Genomic DNA, 19557 nt, shown 5'->3' on the forward strand with positions numbered 1-19557 from the left:
CACCAAAGGACATTGATTTTAAAATCGTTTGGCTAGTTTATATATATAATTCAGCTTTTTTAGGTTTTTTTGCTTCATCATAACCCTACAGGATGTACCAAGCCACCAGTTTTGCCACTTCATTCTCTAATGTTTGAAATACAGCTAGATATCATTGAGCTGTTTCTTGTAGTATGGCAATGCATTCTGTTAATGAGGGGAATCAACCAATGCCTTCCTTTACTATGTTGCATTTTAATAGGGAAAGGTACTCACCAGCTGGAACAACAGTCTGTTGCTGAGCCTTTGTAAATTCTGCACTCTGCAGGCTTGGCAGAGCTGATGAACCTGTTACTACTCCAGGTTGGAGACTCAACTCTTTCTGCTAGTAAAATATGTCCTCTGCTGCAACTTTGGAGAAGAGGAAAAAAAATCAGGGAAATAGATCCAACGTTTTCCTCTTCTAAGCCTCTCATGCTTTTCTGACCAGTTTATTTAACTGTCTTAGAAAATTAGGCAGAGAGTAAAAGATGTTAAGAATAGATCTAAATGCACTTTGCTGACATTGATGTTCTCAAATGCTTTCATTAGTAGCATGCTATATCCTCTCCATTTTTTGTAGCTAAATGGTCTGTCGTATCTGGTCATGAGCATTAATGTTCTTGAGGAAAGATATGAGTCTTGATTTTTGTACGTGCAAGCCCCCTTTTAATCTCATAAATAATCATGAAAACAACTTTAGGCAGTGAAGGAGCCAGCTTTCTCCAGATCTGCAGATATTGCAAATGAAATAAATGGCTGCGAAAGGTTTTCTCCAGTCATTTCACATGGCTCTCTTTGAAGAGAACAGAGTTGTATAAAAACAGTGAATGTATACGTGTATTATTTTAAATCAATATACTGAATATGTTTGGTACTAGAAAGCTTTGTAGGTCACCATTAACTCATAGTTACAGATATGTCCATAGACATATATTTGATTTGATTTACTTGCTCTTTGGTATGAACACAAAGAAAAGCTGGAACACTCATTTGCGAGATGATACAAACAAAGTACATTGTGGTACTGAAATTTTTTACACATTGCTTAAACTGGGACCTTTCTCTAAAGCCTTATTTACTGCTCTGAGAAGCAGGATGGCTTCTCCCAGTCTTTCTCTTTGTATTTCCTATATTGCTTCTGCCGCTATGTTTTAAGGAACTAATGACTTCTCATGTGCCAAATTTAAAATGTCGTTCTTTCATCAGATGGATGACAAGTCTGAAAAAATTTTGGAAGTTGTCCACCTTGCAAATGTGATCCAAGAGAAAGTTGGCTTGGAAGTGCTTGACTTTGTGAATATATAGGTTCCATTCAGGTGGGAGAGGCACTAGTTTGCTGAATGCATTTCCCACTTAGAGAATTATCAATATGCTTAGTTATTGAAACTTACTTGGTTTACTATGCATGCAACTTAATTCATGGATATGTGTACCTATAAAAGGCAAAAGTGTCTGGAATGGATAACGATGAAGTTTCACAGCTGTTCCAAAAAGGTTTTGGACTGTGGGGAGATGAAATCTTCACTGTGCTTGTCTATCCCAGCCTTTGTTAATCAACAGAGACCGAGTCACAGCAGCCAAACTCCTCTTCCTGTCACCATAGATTGAGTTATTAAAGCAAGTGTCCATGAGCGCTGAAGTAGCCCAAAATCATAGGAGCACAACCACTCCAACACCAGCTTCCAAGTCTGTCTTGCTGCTGCATTACAGATGTCATTGAGTTTAAGATCAGACTCCTAACAGGGAGTGTTTGATTGTGAAAGAAGCAAATTAATCATCTTAATTCTTACTTGCTATTAGATTGAAGGTATCCACTCAGAACTTGTTACAGACCATCTGCAAAAGCTATAGAACTAGCGTGTCAGTTGCCATTCCCACAGCAAGTCTCAGGAATTGCTATCCAAAGGAGTTTAAGCACTGAAGTCTGAAATGTACAACCATAAGCAGACGCCCTGAGGGGTAGATCTATGTATGCCTCTAATGCCAATGGTGTGCTAAATTTTACTCTACTTGACCATGACTATCTTCACTTGTGCTCAGAGAAAATTCACATGTGCTTACTATAATCAAGAGTATCTGATGTATTCTTGCTAGGCAAGCTCTTACTGTTCGGCTAAAAAGAGAAAAAAATTGCTGAGGTAAGGATATTTGACTTTGCAGAATGTCTGGATTGATGGAAATATTACAGTAATCTCCACTATTTAGTTGCCATGTGCATGGGATTACAAATGAAGCAATTTTTCATCAGCACAGCTTTCTCCTGCTGTTCAATTCTCATATGCCTAATTTAATTGAAAAATGAATTGTGCTTGCTATGGGGGGAGTCCAGTTCTCTCACTCTTCTGCTTCCTGCTATTAGAGCCTGCATATGAGATACAGTGTACAAAGGTGTCAGTACAGACCATGTCCTCCTACATGTATATATTTGCTATGTTTAACAAACATTTTTCTTTAGAATACTTAGCCTAAGTTATATTTAGCCTATCAAGTGCTAAAACTGGACTTAGAAATAGGCAAAATATATGTTGTCTGAAGCAGATGCTGCACAGTTCCATTTAGTTCTGATTTAAGTTACTATGAGTGAGTCGAATATACAGTGCTCTCTTAAGTCCAAGGGAATCAGACACAACAAATTAGAACTTCAAAATGCTCAAATGTGTGTATTTTTATGGAATATGTAATGGTTTCCAAGCTGTCCAAAGAGTTTGGTATGCATCAGAAAAAAATAAAAAAATCTGTGTGATTTGTATAGTGACCTGTAGAAGAGCTTATATAAAATAATAGGTAACTTCTTTCAGGTGTTAGAAGGAGTTTTAGGCTGTGTGTTCTGGTTTGGGGTTTTACCATCTATTATAAGGTTGGCAAATAAATATGGCTGATAGTTAAATAACTTAGATATAAATAGCACAGTGCCTGATGTGGATCGGGATTATGCTATATGAGGGCTGCTCTAAAAGTACAGCTTTCGATTATATTGTGCTGGCCCACAACATCAGAGGTGGACAGAATGGCGCCTGACATGGCAGTACGGATGAAGCAAAGGCGTGTCACTGCATTCCTCTGTGCAGAAAAAAATGGCACCCTCATTCACTGACTCTTGCTGAGCATTTCTGGAGACCAAAGGGGATGTGAGTGCAGTGAGGGGTGGGTGTTGCATTTCAGCAGTAATGCCAGCGGTCACCTCTGCTGGTGCAGATTTTTATGAGTGCAGCATGCAGGCCCTTGCTCATAGCTGGCAAGAATTGTGTTTTGTCACTGAGAATTTGCTCTGTCAGACAGTGTTATTGTGCTCTTTGTTGTCAGAAAAAAATGTTCCATTTGTTGTAATGGAAATAAATTGGAGGCATTAGCTTTGGAGCAATCTCCATATAGTGCATATTCTTGATCACAAAATAGTTTCAATTCATTTTTTTCTCCAGGTATTTTTTTTAAGTACTGTTTTGCCTGAGTTGACGTTTGGTTGTCATCATCTTACTCAGAGAGGAACTTTTCACATGCTAGAACGTAGAGATCCCAGTCTCTAAAATGTGGTGCTCAGCATAAACAAAGCTGTACTCTATTCAAATTTTATACCAAAAGGAATGCTGCAACATGGAAGTAGCGTTTTTTTATGTTTACTCCAGAGCTTTTGTGGCTGTGAATAGTGAATTCTGTCTCATGGACAAAATTACTACATTAACCAAGTTTAATGAAGTGGATGTGAGCAGTGGAGGAACAACAGAAATGGTTAAAAAGTCTTGAAGTCATGAAAGTGAAGAGCAGCGTCTTTTAGTTTTATTTAATGACTTTTTTTTTTCCAGAGGTAACATAAGCTTCTGGTGTTTTTCTGTCCCACATATTTTGTGCAATACTCTGTTTTTAATTAAAGGGGAAATGCAGTCATGATTTAGATGACTCACTGTTAAAACAAACTATAAATGTGTACCTATGTATAGCCGTATATCAATATTTATCTACAGTGTATTTAGCTGTTGAGTAGCTAAGAGCTTACAGTAATTACAGCATTCTTTCACTGAAGGCAAAGAATTCCACAGCAGCCTTCATACAAAATAGGCAGAATTTCAAGAGTTTTATAACCAGCTGTGGGAAAAATGGCAGGTGGATGTTTCTGATTCTTCACCAGTGTAGTGGTGTGGAAATTCTCATGCACTTCTCTCCAAGCCTCTCTGAAATTGCACAACCGTGTACAAAACTGAATTGGCATTGCATTCCATCTCTAAGGGGAAAGCCTAGGTCATATTGAGATTAATCACTGCATAGTAATAAAACCAGCTGGTAAGTGTTTTTGCTGAATTGGGTTTTCCAGACTTTCTCATGCTTTGAACTGTTTAATGCCAGAAATTTTTTTGTAATACGATCCACTTGTAAGGCAATCAATTTGTATCTAAGTTAAACATCTTTTTTTTCTTTTTTCTCTTTTTTTTTCTTTCTTTTTTTTTTTTTTTTACAATTTAAGTCAAATGAGTCCGAGACACAAATTTAAGTGGGGCATTATTACATGCATCTGTTTACAGGCGGGTACTCATATGGGTTGTTTTTATAATACGATTCGGGAAGCATTGAAATCTATATATACTGAAGTGGCAGAAGCTGTAAGAAACAGAAAAAAATGAAATTTGTAATTTTTTTAATGGATTAGAAGCATTCTTTTTATATTACAGCCATTCTTTTTAATATATTTCTAAATATTACAGCTGTTCTCAAGTTCAGAGGTGTATTTTCTTTAAACTTCAATTTTTAGACAGCGGGGTATTTTTAAGGGCCCTGGGATGGTTCTTTTATTAACTTACTTCAAGAGGAAAAAATATAAGTCAACTGTTTCATGATACCTCAAATGTCATTTTATGAGAACTTGAAGAACCTTTTCACCTGATGGAAAGACATTGCCATACACATAAGAATCTTCTAAGTCTGAAAAACTGCTGCTGCTACTTCTGCTATTTACTTTTGCCTTAGTGGTGATGTTTCTACAGAACAGAAAGTAAGAACTGTGAAATGATGTTTTCCATGGTTGTTGTTCTTTCAGTCTCATTTTAACCCCAACAAAGACATAATGCAGTGTAAAAGTTTCCAGATAAGGGGACCTGTGATGTAATTCCAGAGGCTAGCCATAAGAAAGTTTAGATCTGATGGATCAGGTAATGAAATTTCTTTGTCAGTATGGATCAGACATTATAGGCAGGGTTCATTTCCAGTGTTTCACAGGATTGATATTTCTCATCACTCTTTTATCATCATCTTCAAAGCCTACAGACAAATGAAACCACTCATGCCTTCCTGTAGACAGGTCGCTTTTAATAAAGTTGTCATCAGAATCAATTCCTAAATTATATTTGTCTTGTACCACTAAAATGCATTAGTTCAACACTGAACAGCACATAATTATGTTTTGCAGCTTGATAATTATGACATCTAGCAGGATGCAACATCGTCATATGATACTTGATTCAGAACACCTTAAAGTAATTACATGCTTGGAATTTAGTAGAGCTTAGCTCTTTATGGCTTGGTACAACCAAGTAGGATTAAATTTAAGCACGTGCTTGAAATTTCTTCTAACTTGGACAGAGGCTAGAGGAAATAGACACTATTTTCTGGCATATTCTTTCCTTTCATCTCAAAGGAGAAAATCCTACTTGATGCGATAAACTTTGTATGTGAAACCTACAGGATATACGACTGACTTAACTACCTTTCTGACTTGTAGAATCTGCATTCACTGCAGGTACAGAAAGCACTTTGGACTGCAAAAGTTACCTATGAAATCCTCACACATGGTCAGATCCTCACTTTGCGTTACAGAGTTGCTTACACAAACCTGTAATTCCCATGTGTCTCACTACAGGTGTCTTCTGGAGAAATGTTTGTGCTTCCTGAATGTGAAATACATTTGTTTGCATTAGTTTTGTGGCAATACTACCAGTATAATTGATGTTTAGAAGTATGTGTTGTCAGTTTATACAGGAGCTCTAATACAAATGCAGATGTTCAGGTAAATAATATTATATTTTGTTTTAAAGTATTCACTAATACAGAGCCTCTAAGGAGGTATTGTTTTCACATTTACCAGTTTGGGGTGTTTTGATTTATATAGCTGACAAAATTCAGACATTCAGATTTAGTTAAAAACTAACTATATTACATCCATGCTATTATTTTGGGCAAACACTTGTGTTGAGGATTATGAACTGTGGCATACTGAATTAGCCCATAAAGCAGGCATACAACTGAAAGCTGCATCTAACCATGTTACGTCTTACCACGTGCATTATTATAAATGATTGTGTAATTGCTCTTAGTAATCCTAATTGTGACATAAAACATTTGCTTGATTTAAACTATCTTCCAAATGGTGTAAGATAATACATGTGCAAATGAAGTAATCACTGTGACTCAGATGCTCCTAATTTTTGCCATTGGGAACAGTAAGGTGGTTGCTGACACTTCTAAATTTGTCATTTTGAAAATGTGCTCAAAAGCAGCTATAACTTTGAGAGGACCGCATACTTATTTGTCAGTGAGTGCTGATTGATAAGGGTGATTATGAAGCAATAAGACTCTGCTTTTGCACCAGTTTATTTGAATTGGTTTCCAAACCTTTATTTGCTGAATCGATATGCAGTCTATCATGTATATGTGGTTTTTAAAAGGAATTTTGCTTATGGAGTGAAACTATGGCATGTATGTAATTTGAAGGTGTCTTAATTAGTACTTAGAAGAGGTGTTCTGAGTGCATTTCTGTTCTAATTTGATTTTAAACCTTAAATTGACATACAGAACTTCCAAAATTCTAACTAACTACCAATTTTGAAGTTACTTTTTAAGCAGGTACAAGAATTGTGCTTGCCATAATGAGGTCAGAGCTTTTTGTCTGTAGGTATCCAACAAAAGAAAATAAAGCAAAGCAATGATGTAAATACTTTTGGAAATTTTAAATACATAATTTTGGAAATTTTAAATAATCATTTAAGTAAAAATGATTACTTGAAAGATAATTAGTGAACAGCTTGTGTTCTAGAGCAGCAAGTATAGATGTTCTCCATTAAACTTTTTTCATTGTATCAATGCCAGCTAGGATTACGTACAGCAGAGTCCAATGTGGTAAACAGTATTGTATACCAACAAAGTGTAAAGTTCCAGTGACAGAATATCATGATCTGTGTTGCTCTAATAGTTTTGGCATGGTATTCACTATTGAAGTGCTCTTACAAAGCCAATCTGCCAAGGGTATGGTCATGGGATATTGTAAATGAACTGCTTTCAAACAACCCAACGTCCACCAGATATTTCCAATGAATTTATTTTCTTCTGCTCCGTGTTTCTCTTTTCCAGAGAAGTAGAGAAGAGACCAGTCTAGAAAGGAGTTTGCAGTGGTCTTAGTCTTGTATCTAATGTTCCCAAAGATATTTTGCTTCAGTTTTTCTTGATGCTACTGTTTAGTGGTAATAACCCATGGGGGAATGCCCACAGTGAGTGTAAGAATGAGTGAAACTTCCTTACAAATGCCAGTAAGTCTAAGAAGTATTTTACTGAAGAGTGTAACTGAGCCTCTTTCATCCTACGAAGGATGAGTTTGGGTGCCTGAAGGTGGCCATGCTGCAAGTCCCAGGCTTCCTGTTAGTAGAGCAGTTGCACTTTCACCCCAAAACCAGCTGCTGGGAGATTTGAAGTCTCAACTTTGTGGGTTTTTTGTTGTTTGTTTTGTTTTGTTCCATTTTGTTTCTGTGAAGTTGTGGTTGCTGTTGAGCTGTGCTCTCAAAATGTAAAAAAATGTTTCAACATCCTCCTTATTTTTCTCTGGCAGGACTTAACAGAATGTTACAAAGAGATAATGAGTAGAGCAACAAGTCTATTATAGGAAGATTGTCATGAGGGTTTTTGTCCTGCTGGTTTGAGGGGAGATGAAATTTTGAAAAGCAGCCTAGAATCTGTATATTTTCAGCGCCTAATAATGAAGACATTCACTGCACAAAGAAAGCCCCTGAAACAGCCTTGAATGCACATCCTAGCCTCCAGCTGCATCTGTACTCTCTACTTATTTAGGGAATTGTCTTTTGTGGGGTGGGGAAATTGAACTGGCAACTGTGAGAAAGGGAGGGAGTACTTTATTGATGGGTAACAATGAGGCTATATGGCTTTCCATTAGCATAGCTGGTGATGCAAGTAGACATCGATACTTTGAACAAAATCAACGCTGAAAGAATCAATCTTGGGATTTGCCAGCTAGCATCAATAACTGGAAATCCTAGGGCAAACTTTTGTAACAGCTCGGAGATTGAAACAATTGTTTGCAAATCGTTTACTCAATGCAGACTCAGATGCCTTGGTCTGATGGACTCAGGCACAGTTCTTAAGCCAAGAGCTTCTCATTTTTCACCATAGTTCATTGCCATCGTGTCAGATGGGCTGATTCATTTTGGCCATTGTCTCCCTGCTTGTCAAGTGAATGCAATCATAATCTGCTTATTGCAATATCTGTTTGCCTCACGCGAGTTGGTTGAAGTTTGTGTTGTGTGCCACAGCTGAGTAGCAAACAACGGAGCCTGCAAGAGCTGGTGACAACTCACACCCAGTTGGGCAGCACTGAGAGCTTTTACGTACTTGTCCCTCCCAGCCTCTGTAGCAACAGTATTAATGATGTGAGTCTGGCACTCACCTCTGCAGCTCGATGGGTCCTCCTGTGTTTCTGCAGTGGCCTTCCCCTTGAGCATGGGTCTCCATGCTGGAGAGCAGGTCCTACACCCCCTGCTCCCTCCCCTCCAGGCATGTTACTCTCCAAGGGCAGGAGCTGTCTGTAGGTCACACAGTGTGCATCAGCAGAGAGAAACAAGGCAGGAAAAGCAATTGTGCTGGTGCACAAGTCATGAAGGATTGACACTGCCTGGAGAAAAAAAGGGGTGCGTGAGGCACAGCACCTCTGTGCCTCTGCTGCCGAGGCTGCAGCTCTCTGCATCTGTGTCACAGAATCCGCAGGCACTGGGAGGACAGAGAGGATGAGGCAAGTTGCGCCTCAAAGCAGTTTCTGGGTTGCAAGTGCTTAGATCCCCAGTGATACTCATCTTTTCTGTGATCAGCCATAACTTGGTATCATAATGTGCTAAGCAGGTGTTACCCCTGACTCCCTGCAAGGCACCCGGCTCTTGGAAACCAGGCTTTTTAACATCTAGCTCCTTTTTTGATAAGTCTCATCTCCTGCAACTAATAAAAATTAACGTATACCATGTGATACAATGTCTGCTTAGAGTATCAAGTTACAACTTATGAAATAATATTGTTTTCAAGAAAGTGAACATGAATGGAAAAATAATTCAGTGTTCAGCAGGAATTCTGTACTGTCCTACTAAGTCCTTCTTATGAACAAATTCACTGACAAAATTTAATTTTCTGTACACGTTAACAGTAATGTTGGCTTACTGTCTACTAATGTGATTACTGCTTCAGTAGGAAAATTGGTATTGAAACGTCAATTTGCAAGATTTAAGACCTGTGCTGGCCCCAGGGTTTGGGTTGTAACTTTGATGTTCTGACTCTGGTGTAGTAGTAGTTTCATCAGCTTTAAGAGATTTATATATATATTTTATATATCTAGGCTTTGCAAAGCCGAGATATATCATCACTGAGAGAGGTAGTGAAGCAGTGCCAAATCTAATGCTCTTGAGTTGATGGTGATCCTTGTTGAGGACTACTGTGTAGGTTCTGTGTGCTGCTGTGGTGGTATGCTGTTGTGTACACTCAAGAGGGACATACAATTGAAAAGGTTTCACTGATGTCTGTAAAGCTCTGGTGTATTTAGAAATGTAGATGCAATTTCTCATTGGTGATGCTAGGAAATGAGAAAGCCCTTACAGAGCTACATAAACGGTCTAGCAAAATACAGTGGTGATTGCTGTCCCTGATTTGCTACAGGTTTCAGATGTGGATGTGAAGCAATAACAGTGACTTGACTTAGTCATTACTGAATTCAAAAGAGAAGCAAGTCCTAAGAAAAGCTTTTGTATTATCAACTGTCATGTGTGTACTCATGTGCAAACACTTGGACTCGACTAGTGTTAACATCTACAGGCTTCAATTATGAACTATTTAGAACTTTTAACAGCTGCATACTAAGTATATTGATGTATTATTAGCAGTTACTTACCTTCTTCATAGCACTTGCTTACTAGAAAGTGGTTTTGTGCACCAAGTTCCTTCAGAGTATGTGCAAGTAATGTACCTCTACTGAAAAAAAAAATAAAATACAACAAAGGAGAAGATCAAGAGTGGATGAACTTTGATCTAAGAAAGGTGTTGGAATAATGAAGCACACCCAAAGAACCTTCAAGCATATTTTGGACACTGAGTTCAATAATCTGGCCTATACTATCGTTAGAGTTGGAAAGTGCTTTCATTGTTCTCACTTTACTGTAGTCCCAAAAGAAACCACAAAAAACAAAACAAAACAAACTAGATAATATTGCAGAGCTTTAGATCCTGGTTGTTTGTGAAATTTTATGTACAGATGCTTATTGCTTATTGTAATTTAAGATTGTTAGAAAAGAACTATTTTCATGTTAGTAAAGTTACATCGTTAAAAGAACAAATGTTTCTTCAGATTCAGTGTTATAGTGAGCCCAATTTAATACAGTAACTGTTGCAGTGATTTAGGATTTAAGAACAAGGCTGAGCTTTTGTAAGTGAACATTTCAAAGGAAGGGAAAATAGCAAAGGCAGTCTTACCTGTGGACCTCTTGCATGTTGAGGTATGGGAATGTGTTGAGTTGAAAGGAATTGATTTGTGCTTCTTTCAAAAGAAATGGGAAGAATCTAGGGACTTGTGAAGCACACGCTGTGATCTGTGGTGTTACATGGGTAACAGTATGGAACAGTTCTGGTTGATGTTTAAAAAATGCTTTATTTAGCAGTGGTGCTCCTCAGAGTTTCAACTATTCCAAATCTTGATGTTTTTCTTTATCATGATAAAGTAGGGTCTCATGACTGTAAATTTGTACTACAATAACCCTGGAAATAGATGCTCAGAAATGCAGTTTTTTTCAGATCATTTCTGTGTTCATTTCCTTGCAGATGAATTGCTTCAGAAAGAACAAAACTACTCTGATGATGTCCTGGCCAATATGATCAGCGAACCCAGAATCAGCTATGGAAATGATGCTCTCATGCCTTCATTGACAGAAACTAAGACCACAGTTGAACTTCTCCCAGTGGATGGAGAGTTCAGTCTAGATGACCTTCAGCCATGGCATCCCTTTGGTGTTGATTCTGTTCCAGCCAATACTGAAAATGAAGGTAGGAACAATAGTGGGAGAAACCACAGAGTATTCTCAACTGTATTTTATGATGATTCTTTCATTTTATTCATTGAAAATTGGCATATTTCTGATGTAAGAATGATAAAGGTCTCAACTGTGAAGTTTTAGAACTGGTCTGCCTGCTGTGTCTCTTTGATCAAATAGTTCTGACTTAAATGCCAATATAGTCACACAATATAATTCAGAGTTGAACTTATTTCTCTTTAAAAACAGGTAAAAATAAATTCCAGCATCTTATGAGTGTCTTACAATAAGAATGAGCAAAGGGAGATAAGTTGTCAGATGTGTCATGATAGAATAAATGTTTTCATTAAAGAGCTTTTTATTGCTGGCATGAAAATGGCTATAGATTTAATATGTTGGTTTTGGGTTTTCTTGGTCATATGGAATGTACTGCAGAAATATTTGTGCATACACAGCAATGCAACTAGCTAGTGATGATGTCTTCCCTGAGGAACATTTTATGTTGCTCATGGGCAAATGTATTGAAGTGGCTGCCTAATGTTTTAATCATTAATGTATAATCTGGAATCGGTGGTTCACTTGGGTGCCAGAGCCAATTAATTAGAAACATAAGGAACTCTGATGATGTTGTTCAAGTTCCTTTTCTTGTGCTTGTTTTCCTTTACCAGTTCAAGTCCATCCTCATTAGTGCTAAGTTAATCCCAGCAGTGGAGGTTTGTTTCTGCAGAAGAGTGCTAGTTTTACAAACAAACACCAGAGTTACAGAAGTTTTCTCCATGTAATTCTGTGCTTTGTGGATCAAGCATAGCTGGGCTGTGCAGACAGTGAAGTATTTCAGATATGTTTTGAAATCACTGGTTTAGCTCTGCCTCCTCTGAGAGTAAGTTTTGATCACACACCTTGTTCAGTTCTCTGTGAGTGAGTGCTTTCCTCTAAGTCTCACTTCAATACAATGTGTGAGAGGCTGTGGGCTGTTTCATGCTTGCAGTGAAGCAGGAACCAGTTTTGTGATCAAAGTGGGTAATTGCCAGGTGTCAGAGAAGCCAAAGATCCAGGCTAAGGTGCAAGCAGAGGTCGACTAATAAATTAAATGGAAGCATATCGAATATGAGGGGAAGAGAAGAGAGTGGGGCTAAAATGAAAACATCAAGAAGTCAGCAGAAAGGAGATGGGCAAACTCAAATGGACTGGCCAGCCATAAGAACCTGAAGAAAGTAGATGGTGGTGAGGACTCTGGGCGTATCTGAAGGATGGCTACAGATCCATTATGTGCTGACTGGCTGAGAGCAACATGAGATGCTGACAAGTAGTACAAACCTCTGACCAGGCTGGCATGCTAAACTTCAGTTTCCTGGTGAAAAAGCTGTGGCTCGCTGTAGTGCAATTGTTGAGGCTGACTGCCAGGAGCAGACTATGGTCCAGCTGGTGGCATCTGTCCTGTAGGAATTTTCCAGTACATCTCTCACTGCAGCATTTCACACAGTGGAGACATAAGGAAATCCATTCTGTACCCAATGTCTGCTTTCATTAAACTTGAAGTGGAAAGAAAGAACACCTTTTGAAGCCCATCTACTCCCTTCCCAAATGTACTGGTTTCAGTCAGCGATTAAGAAGTTACTGGGTATACAGGTGCACTCAGACATACAGTTAAATCCTTTTTTTTCCTTCGGAAACCAGACTAAGCTCAGAATTTAATAATGAAAGGTACATTCTTCAGTGTGATGCTGAATTCACTTGGCAAGTATTCTGAGTGTAGTTACCTTTTTAAAATGCATGACAGCAAATAAGAATAAAAATTCTTCTGCCTTGAATAACATACTGTTTAATTATGAATCCTTGTGTATTTTAATGCGCTACATAATGCAGCACTTCTTAATGTTTACTGTGGGAACACCTTATAGCTTCTAAGACTTCAAATTAGTTTGGTTTTTGTTGGGTATTTTGATACCAGAATTGTTTTTCTCATGAAGTTCCTGTAGGCAAACAATTTCATTAGCTCAGTCATTATTAACATTTAAGTCCGCGCAGCTGAAAATCATCTCATGGCTTAAACCCCTGCAAGTCCTTCTTGTTTCCCGTTTGACTTCTCTGTCACCAATCAGACAGTACTGGCGAATAGTATTTGTGTTATTTGGGTCATTATTTCTACAATACCTTTTTTTGCTCTTTAGATATCTTCTCTGTACCCTTGTCCATAGTATCAGAAGTGGAATTACACACTCATCTTTTTCCTTTGTGTTCGTCTCCCATCTTACTGTTCCAGAATCCCAGGACGAACAGCGCCATTTGTCCTCACTTCCCATGCCTGTTTTCCTTCATGTCCATGGTCCAACCTCAGGCTTTGTTCAAATTGCTCCCAAAATCTGGTGTTTGTCTCGTTCTAATGTGGAAAGTAGCACAAAGTAAATAACAATTGAAACCTTTTTCTACTTTCTCCCTCACCATCTCCTAGGGTTTCTTTACATAATCTGTTTTTAACACAGTAAGATCCACTGATGCAGAAAGTGTTTTGTGTTATATGCAGTACTGAGCAACTCAAGTGAGTTAAAAATTATTGTGCTATGGAAACCTCAAATACTGTAGAGCGACTCACTGTTGCAGTATTATGATTGTTAGCATCTCAGGTTGCTGGGAGATGCTGAGCACAAGAGCGAAGGTCGGAGAACCAAGGACCTCTGCTTCTGTTGGATGAGGACTGAGGATACCAACACCATCAAGAAACTCACAGCATGTTTAAAAGGAAGGGCCTGTTGCCTGTGAAACCTGCTGAGCAGTTGCTCCGGCATTTACCGGAGGACTATCAGCAAGTTGCCAGTTCAGGTGTTGATGCTGCTCTAGTTTGGAAGCTTTACATTTTTAAAAACTCTTTAGTACCAATCCAGAGTGCTGAGAGCTCAGGCTTCCTCAGTGCAAAGAATAATTACACTATATAAGCAAGAATTTTCTTTAGTCTGGCACACTGGATAACCCCTAAGCTAGATAAATTCACCTCATTTTAGACTTGCATTACTGTCAAATTTTTCAGTGGTGCCATTGATATCTGAGAGGCAAGCTCATTGGATCCAGGAGCTAGCAGAGTAAGGACCTGGGGTCCACTTCCTCCACAGTCACAGCACTGCGGCTTGCTTTTAATGAACCATCCATGGAATACTTAGACCAACATGTAACTGTGGAAAAAAGCTGAACCTAATGCAGCCAGAAAGTCTCAATTTCAAAGTATGACCTGCATACAAATGATCAGTAGAAAATACTTCCAAAAATGCCTTCAATTTGTTATTTCCTCCCATGTCTGTTTTCTTTCATGACCTAATCCCAAGTTTCACTCAGAAACATTAATTGTATATTGAATTGATAAATTGTCACATAATGTTACAGTTTCATAAATCTGTTTGAAATTTTCCTCATCTAAACTGCATGTTTAGATGAAAGGGTAAGTTTCATGCAATCAGTTTTATGCTATTTTTTTTTTCTTAATTTGTTAAAATAGTCTAACAAGATATTGAAAGTCTAGCATAGCTCAGAGCATATTGGAATGGAATATTGGGTGTAGTTTTAAAACATGCTTTACTTTTTTTTCAAACCTTACAGCTAGTGCTGTAAAGAATCCTTATTAAAAGGAATAAGGAGTCAGGATTTGGTGGGTTTGTAAGTCAGTTTGCAAGAACTCATGGTGTCAGTACTTGCTGCCACTTCTAATCAGCTGACTGAGAGATGTCTGCAAGTAAAGAATACAGTTTGACTCTTCAGACAGAAAGTCTGTGATCTCAATAGTTTCTCGCTTTAAGCTGTAACCAAAAAATGATGTAAAATTGACACACAGCTGTGGAGCTTTCTTTGGAAGTTTTGTGCATCTCTTCTTTTTATTTCCATCATTAGTTGAAGGCAGACCTTCTCTAGCTGTTGCTTTTGTAACTTGTTTTATGCAGTATGTCTCTCCTCCACTATCCCAAGAGATCAAAAGTTGAATTTATCACCTTGATGCATTTTGCTTATTTTCTGTTTACTTCTTTGTTTCTTGTCTGCACTTCCCCAGTTGAGCCTGTTGATGCCCGCCCAGCTGCAGACAGAGGACTCACCACACGACCAGGTATAGAATTTGCATGACTTTTACCTAACTTGTGTTTTCCCAGCATGGTCTGCTTGTGCTGAAATGACCACCTTTTCTTTGGTACAACCCTCCATTTAAATGTAATGCTATATCACGAACCAGCAGCTGGTACAAGTGTTTGCACACAAAACCCTGCTGGACTGTGTGAGTGCTGTCTGTATCCCAGGTGTTCAGTACATGTGCATGCAGGAGTGGGGCCCAGAACTGACACCCTTGGTAAGCTGCCAGACTGCAGAGAGCACTTTCAGTTTTGCAGTGTATGACGGAAACATCCAATGCTCAATGCACGTCTGCTGTGTTTGTAAATTGTGACTGATTTCTGTATATCACTTAGGAATGCCAGGGGACATCAAGATATTTTTTTTCAGTGACATTTGTCTTAGATAACTGCAGGTATCTAAAAGTTGATATGTGTATTGTCCCTCTGGATTCAATTAAGGCACCTCTAGACAATTATTCATGCCATTATAGTATAGGAAAAGGTGATTATTTGCCCTCAGTACCGTAGATACCTGTATCTTCCTAGTCTGACTAGCTTGAGTCAGGTTGCAAACATTTAGAGTTGCTGGACAAATTCAGGTCTCAAAAGTAAAAGATTGTTTTTCTTATTAATTTTCTGCTTTCTAGGTTGTTCTTCCCTCATCTCCACTTAGGAATACCTTGAAATGGCTGATTAGAGCAAGCACAAACAAGCTGTAATTTCAGTTTATTTTCCAACACAGATTAGATCTGTTTATTTTAGAATCAAAATTATTTCAGTGTCACTTTTTTTTTTTTTTTTTTTTTTTTTTTTTGTGTTATTTCTTTCTTCAGATGAGATCAAGCTGTCCAATCTGTCTTTTTTTTTCCCCTCCCCCCTTTCCTCCAAATTTCCACTGGAAAGCATTATGGGCAACATCTTAAAATGTTTAAAACTTTCCAATAACTCGCTGATGTTTACTGGCTGCAGTGAATGGTACAGTGGGGAATTAAGTAAGACCATATGTTACAGCAGTTGGGATGCACATTGAGGCTGGCCAGATGACATGTTCCTAGCATTGTTTTAGGAGGCTGATACCTGTACTTTTGCTTGGAGTCTTAATTTTGTGAAGAGAACCTGGAACCTGGTACAGAGCTCTCCGAGTATTCAAGTTTGTGATAATTAACCTTCAATCTCCATGAAAAATCCCTTGTTATGAGGCCCATATTTACTGCTAACAATTATTCCTTTCTCTCTCTATTACCATCCCCCCTCACATACAAGTGATGGAAATTGCTGCTGTCAGTTCTTTAGAGGCAGAATTTTTCTCATGCTGCCACACTCCAGTTTCAGGAGGAAACAGGATTTTTTAGGCCATTGTGTCAAAGCTTGGTGTTGGTTGGGGTTATATAAACAGCGTGAGGAGTATGGCTAGCATTCTCTATGAGAGGTAAATTGTCAATGTGTAGGACAGCCTATTGAAGAGCTGTAAAAATATTTTAACATGTGGGCATCATGGCTTGAAATTTCCAGCAGATACAGGAAGTTCTGCATTATGGAAGGAACATGGATTAAAAGTAGTATCATCCAGAGGCCTTTGCAGCCGTTGTTGCATTGTAGCACAGTTTAAGTGATGCTGAGGCTGTTCTGCTTTTGGCAAAGAGATTGATTCCCTCCAGGTGAACAAGGATGCACATGAATGTTCCTCTGTGAAGATGAATAGTCACTTCACTAGAGAGGTTGAAATCTCTGGCTGTTGTGCCTGCATTGCAAATTTCACAGCATCAAGAATCTTACAGTAGTGCTAAATATATTGTAATAGATGCAGCATTCCTGGTAGACCTTCATCCTTATATCTTTAATCACCATGTCCAGCTTCTGCAAATTTGTCCTTACTGACACAAATTCAAACTATAAATACCCATCTGATTTTCCATCATCTTTTAATAGCAACTTATCTGTGCTAGAATTTCAGTTTAACAAAAAATTGGTATCAGTCTGAGTAGCTGTCATAAACTAACAATTGTGGAAAGCAAAAGGATGGTGAATTAAATAGCATGAAATACAGGGAGATTCTGACAATTTAAAAATTACTGTGCTTTAAACTTGTTGTACTTGCTAATTAAAAATAACACATCTTTGCTAAAGGTTAAATAAGGAAAAGAGGGTTTTTTTGCAGTCACTGTACTTTTAGTGTAGTCAGTTGTACAGTTTGGAGCTATTCGTCAGGAATAAAAGTCTGACAAATGAGGATATTATTACAGAATGGAAAAGTATTAAAAGAGGGCCTGGAGTCAGATTAATACTCACAGCTGCTTATAACTTTCTGTTTTGTTTTAATTGTCTGCATTACTGTTGATTTCCCAAAAGCTTTGCTGTTGTAGTCTTGATGTTTCATTGCAAGCTTCTAATTGTTTTGCTCAAGTGAACTAGGTGGTTCCCTGCTTCTTCAAGGCTAAAATATAGCTTTCGTGTCAACCTGCATTAGACCAAACCTGGGTTTAAGATCAATTGAATGTTTTTTAGTTGCGTTGGGTGTTTAAAACCCTTGGAGAAACTTGCCTCTTGAAGGACCAACACAAATGTACAAACACACGTCCTTTTTTCCTTTTTTTACTACCTTTTACTTCTTCTGCCCCATACGTCATTACTGCAACAAATACTACACTTTTCTTAACAGCTCAAGATCACACAGATGAAATTTGTCCCTTTCCTGCAAGAGATGTTGTTTGGTCATAGGACAGAAAGGATGAGCAGAGCAAGTACTTAGATCTTTGCAGTATTTATAGTAGTTAGAGTCTTGTTACTTCATCACATAATACTCTATCTTTAAAAAAAAACAAAAAAAAAGGAAAAGAAAAAGAAAAAGAAGAGGAAAAAAACCAACAACCATAAAGCAATGTAAGAGAAAAGGCTGGAAATGTGAAGAGTTGCCCAATCCATAGCAGGAAAGGACTAAGTGTAAAGTGTTTGCCAAGATTCAAGCGTGATTGGTGTGAATCTCCATCTCTGTTGCATTCCACCTTGCCTAGCAGCAGCTGAAGCTTGAATTCAGGGGGAATCCCTGTTTTCTAGTGTAGATACAACATCTGCAATGGTTCACATTGGCATTTGGAAGGAAGCCTAATGCTTCCATACATTTTCTTTCCCCTTTCTAATTCACAATGGTGTTAACAAAAACAGTTATGCCTAAATCTATTTCCTGTCATCTCCTTCCTGAGAAGCAAATAAACAGAGTGAATAAAAAGGTCAAAGAGAAGGCAAATATCTAGATGTACTAAGCAGTCATCATTGAGCTGTGTTTGTTAATATACCATGAAATGTTAAGAGGTTTATGGCATGTTTCTTGCCATTTAGAAATGACTTCATATAGGCAGACAGTTAGAAGAACTCAGTCCAGTCTGAAAACATGGAAGCTTCCATAGGAAGAGCTGGTAATATGAATACCTCTTACAGTCTGAGAGTTTTTTCAGTATTATTTCCTTCTCATCACTTTTGCAGGATAAAAATTTATCTTTTTTTTTTTTTTTCAGCTGAATTTTGAGTAATTATTGGTAATTTTGTTTTGTCTCTTTATGTAGAGAGAGATATAAAAACGTCTATGAGAACATGTCCGGATGCTTATATGCAAGTTCCCTATTATTCATGTTAACTCAGCAGGTCTGATCAGTGGGAACAGGGGAAAATAGAGGAATAGAGGAACAACTGAAAGATGTGCATCAGAATGGATGTTGCTTAATAGCAGCAGATTTTCTGAAGTTCAAGGATAAAGAAAATAGCCATAGCTCTGTTCAGGGTGGATCATATTCACTTGTTGAACAGCTGCAGAGGCTCTGCAAACCTTATGACTGCTCTGCAGAATCATTAGCACATATGCTGCAGTCTGTATGAGGTGAGGGCATGGAGCAGCTTAGGAAATTATTTATGATTTTCTTGATAGAAATTGCCAGGTCTTTCTCTGGTCTTAGTGATGTTAGTTCAATACAGTGCTCTTAAACCAACTGTGTTCAGCTACTAAATAAGAATCTTTTGTGGATTTTTTTATTAGAAAATGACAGGCTCTGGCTCAACAAATCTCTTAAGACTCCTTAAATGTAGTTAATGGGCATGGAGTGAAACATTTTTCTGAATTCTGTGCTTAGATCTTTATTGCACAAACCATTTAAAAATGTGCTCCTTTTCCCCCCTCTATATGGAGA

The 19557-nt window shown here is 38.1% G+C and overlaps 1 protein-coding gene across 1 annotated transcript in view; it reads left to right on the forward strand.

The window, feature by feature from the left end:
* LOC122177487 (amyloid beta precursor protein) overlaps window positions 1-19557 on the forward strand; it is a 201524-nt gene that overhangs the window by 166167 nt on the left and 15800 nt on the right. Inside the window, exons 13-14 of the mRNA XM_042866899.1 lie at window positions 11083-11304; window positions 15325-15378. Coding sequence (XP_042722833.1) covers window positions 11083-11304; window positions 15325-15378 — 276 coding nt within the window. The remainder of the gene's footprint in view (window positions 1-11082; window positions 11305-15324; window positions 15379-19557) is intronic.

This window comes from Lagopus leucura, unplaced genomic scaffold (assembly GCF_019238085.1).
Source record: "Lagopus leucura isolate 7727_CA_CO unplaced genomic scaffold, USGS_WTPT01 Super-Scaffold_100001, whole genome shotgun sequence".
In the NCBI taxonomy this organism is placed as follows: Eukaryota; Metazoa; Chordata; class Aves; order Galliformes; family Phasianidae; genus Lagopus; species Lagopus leucura.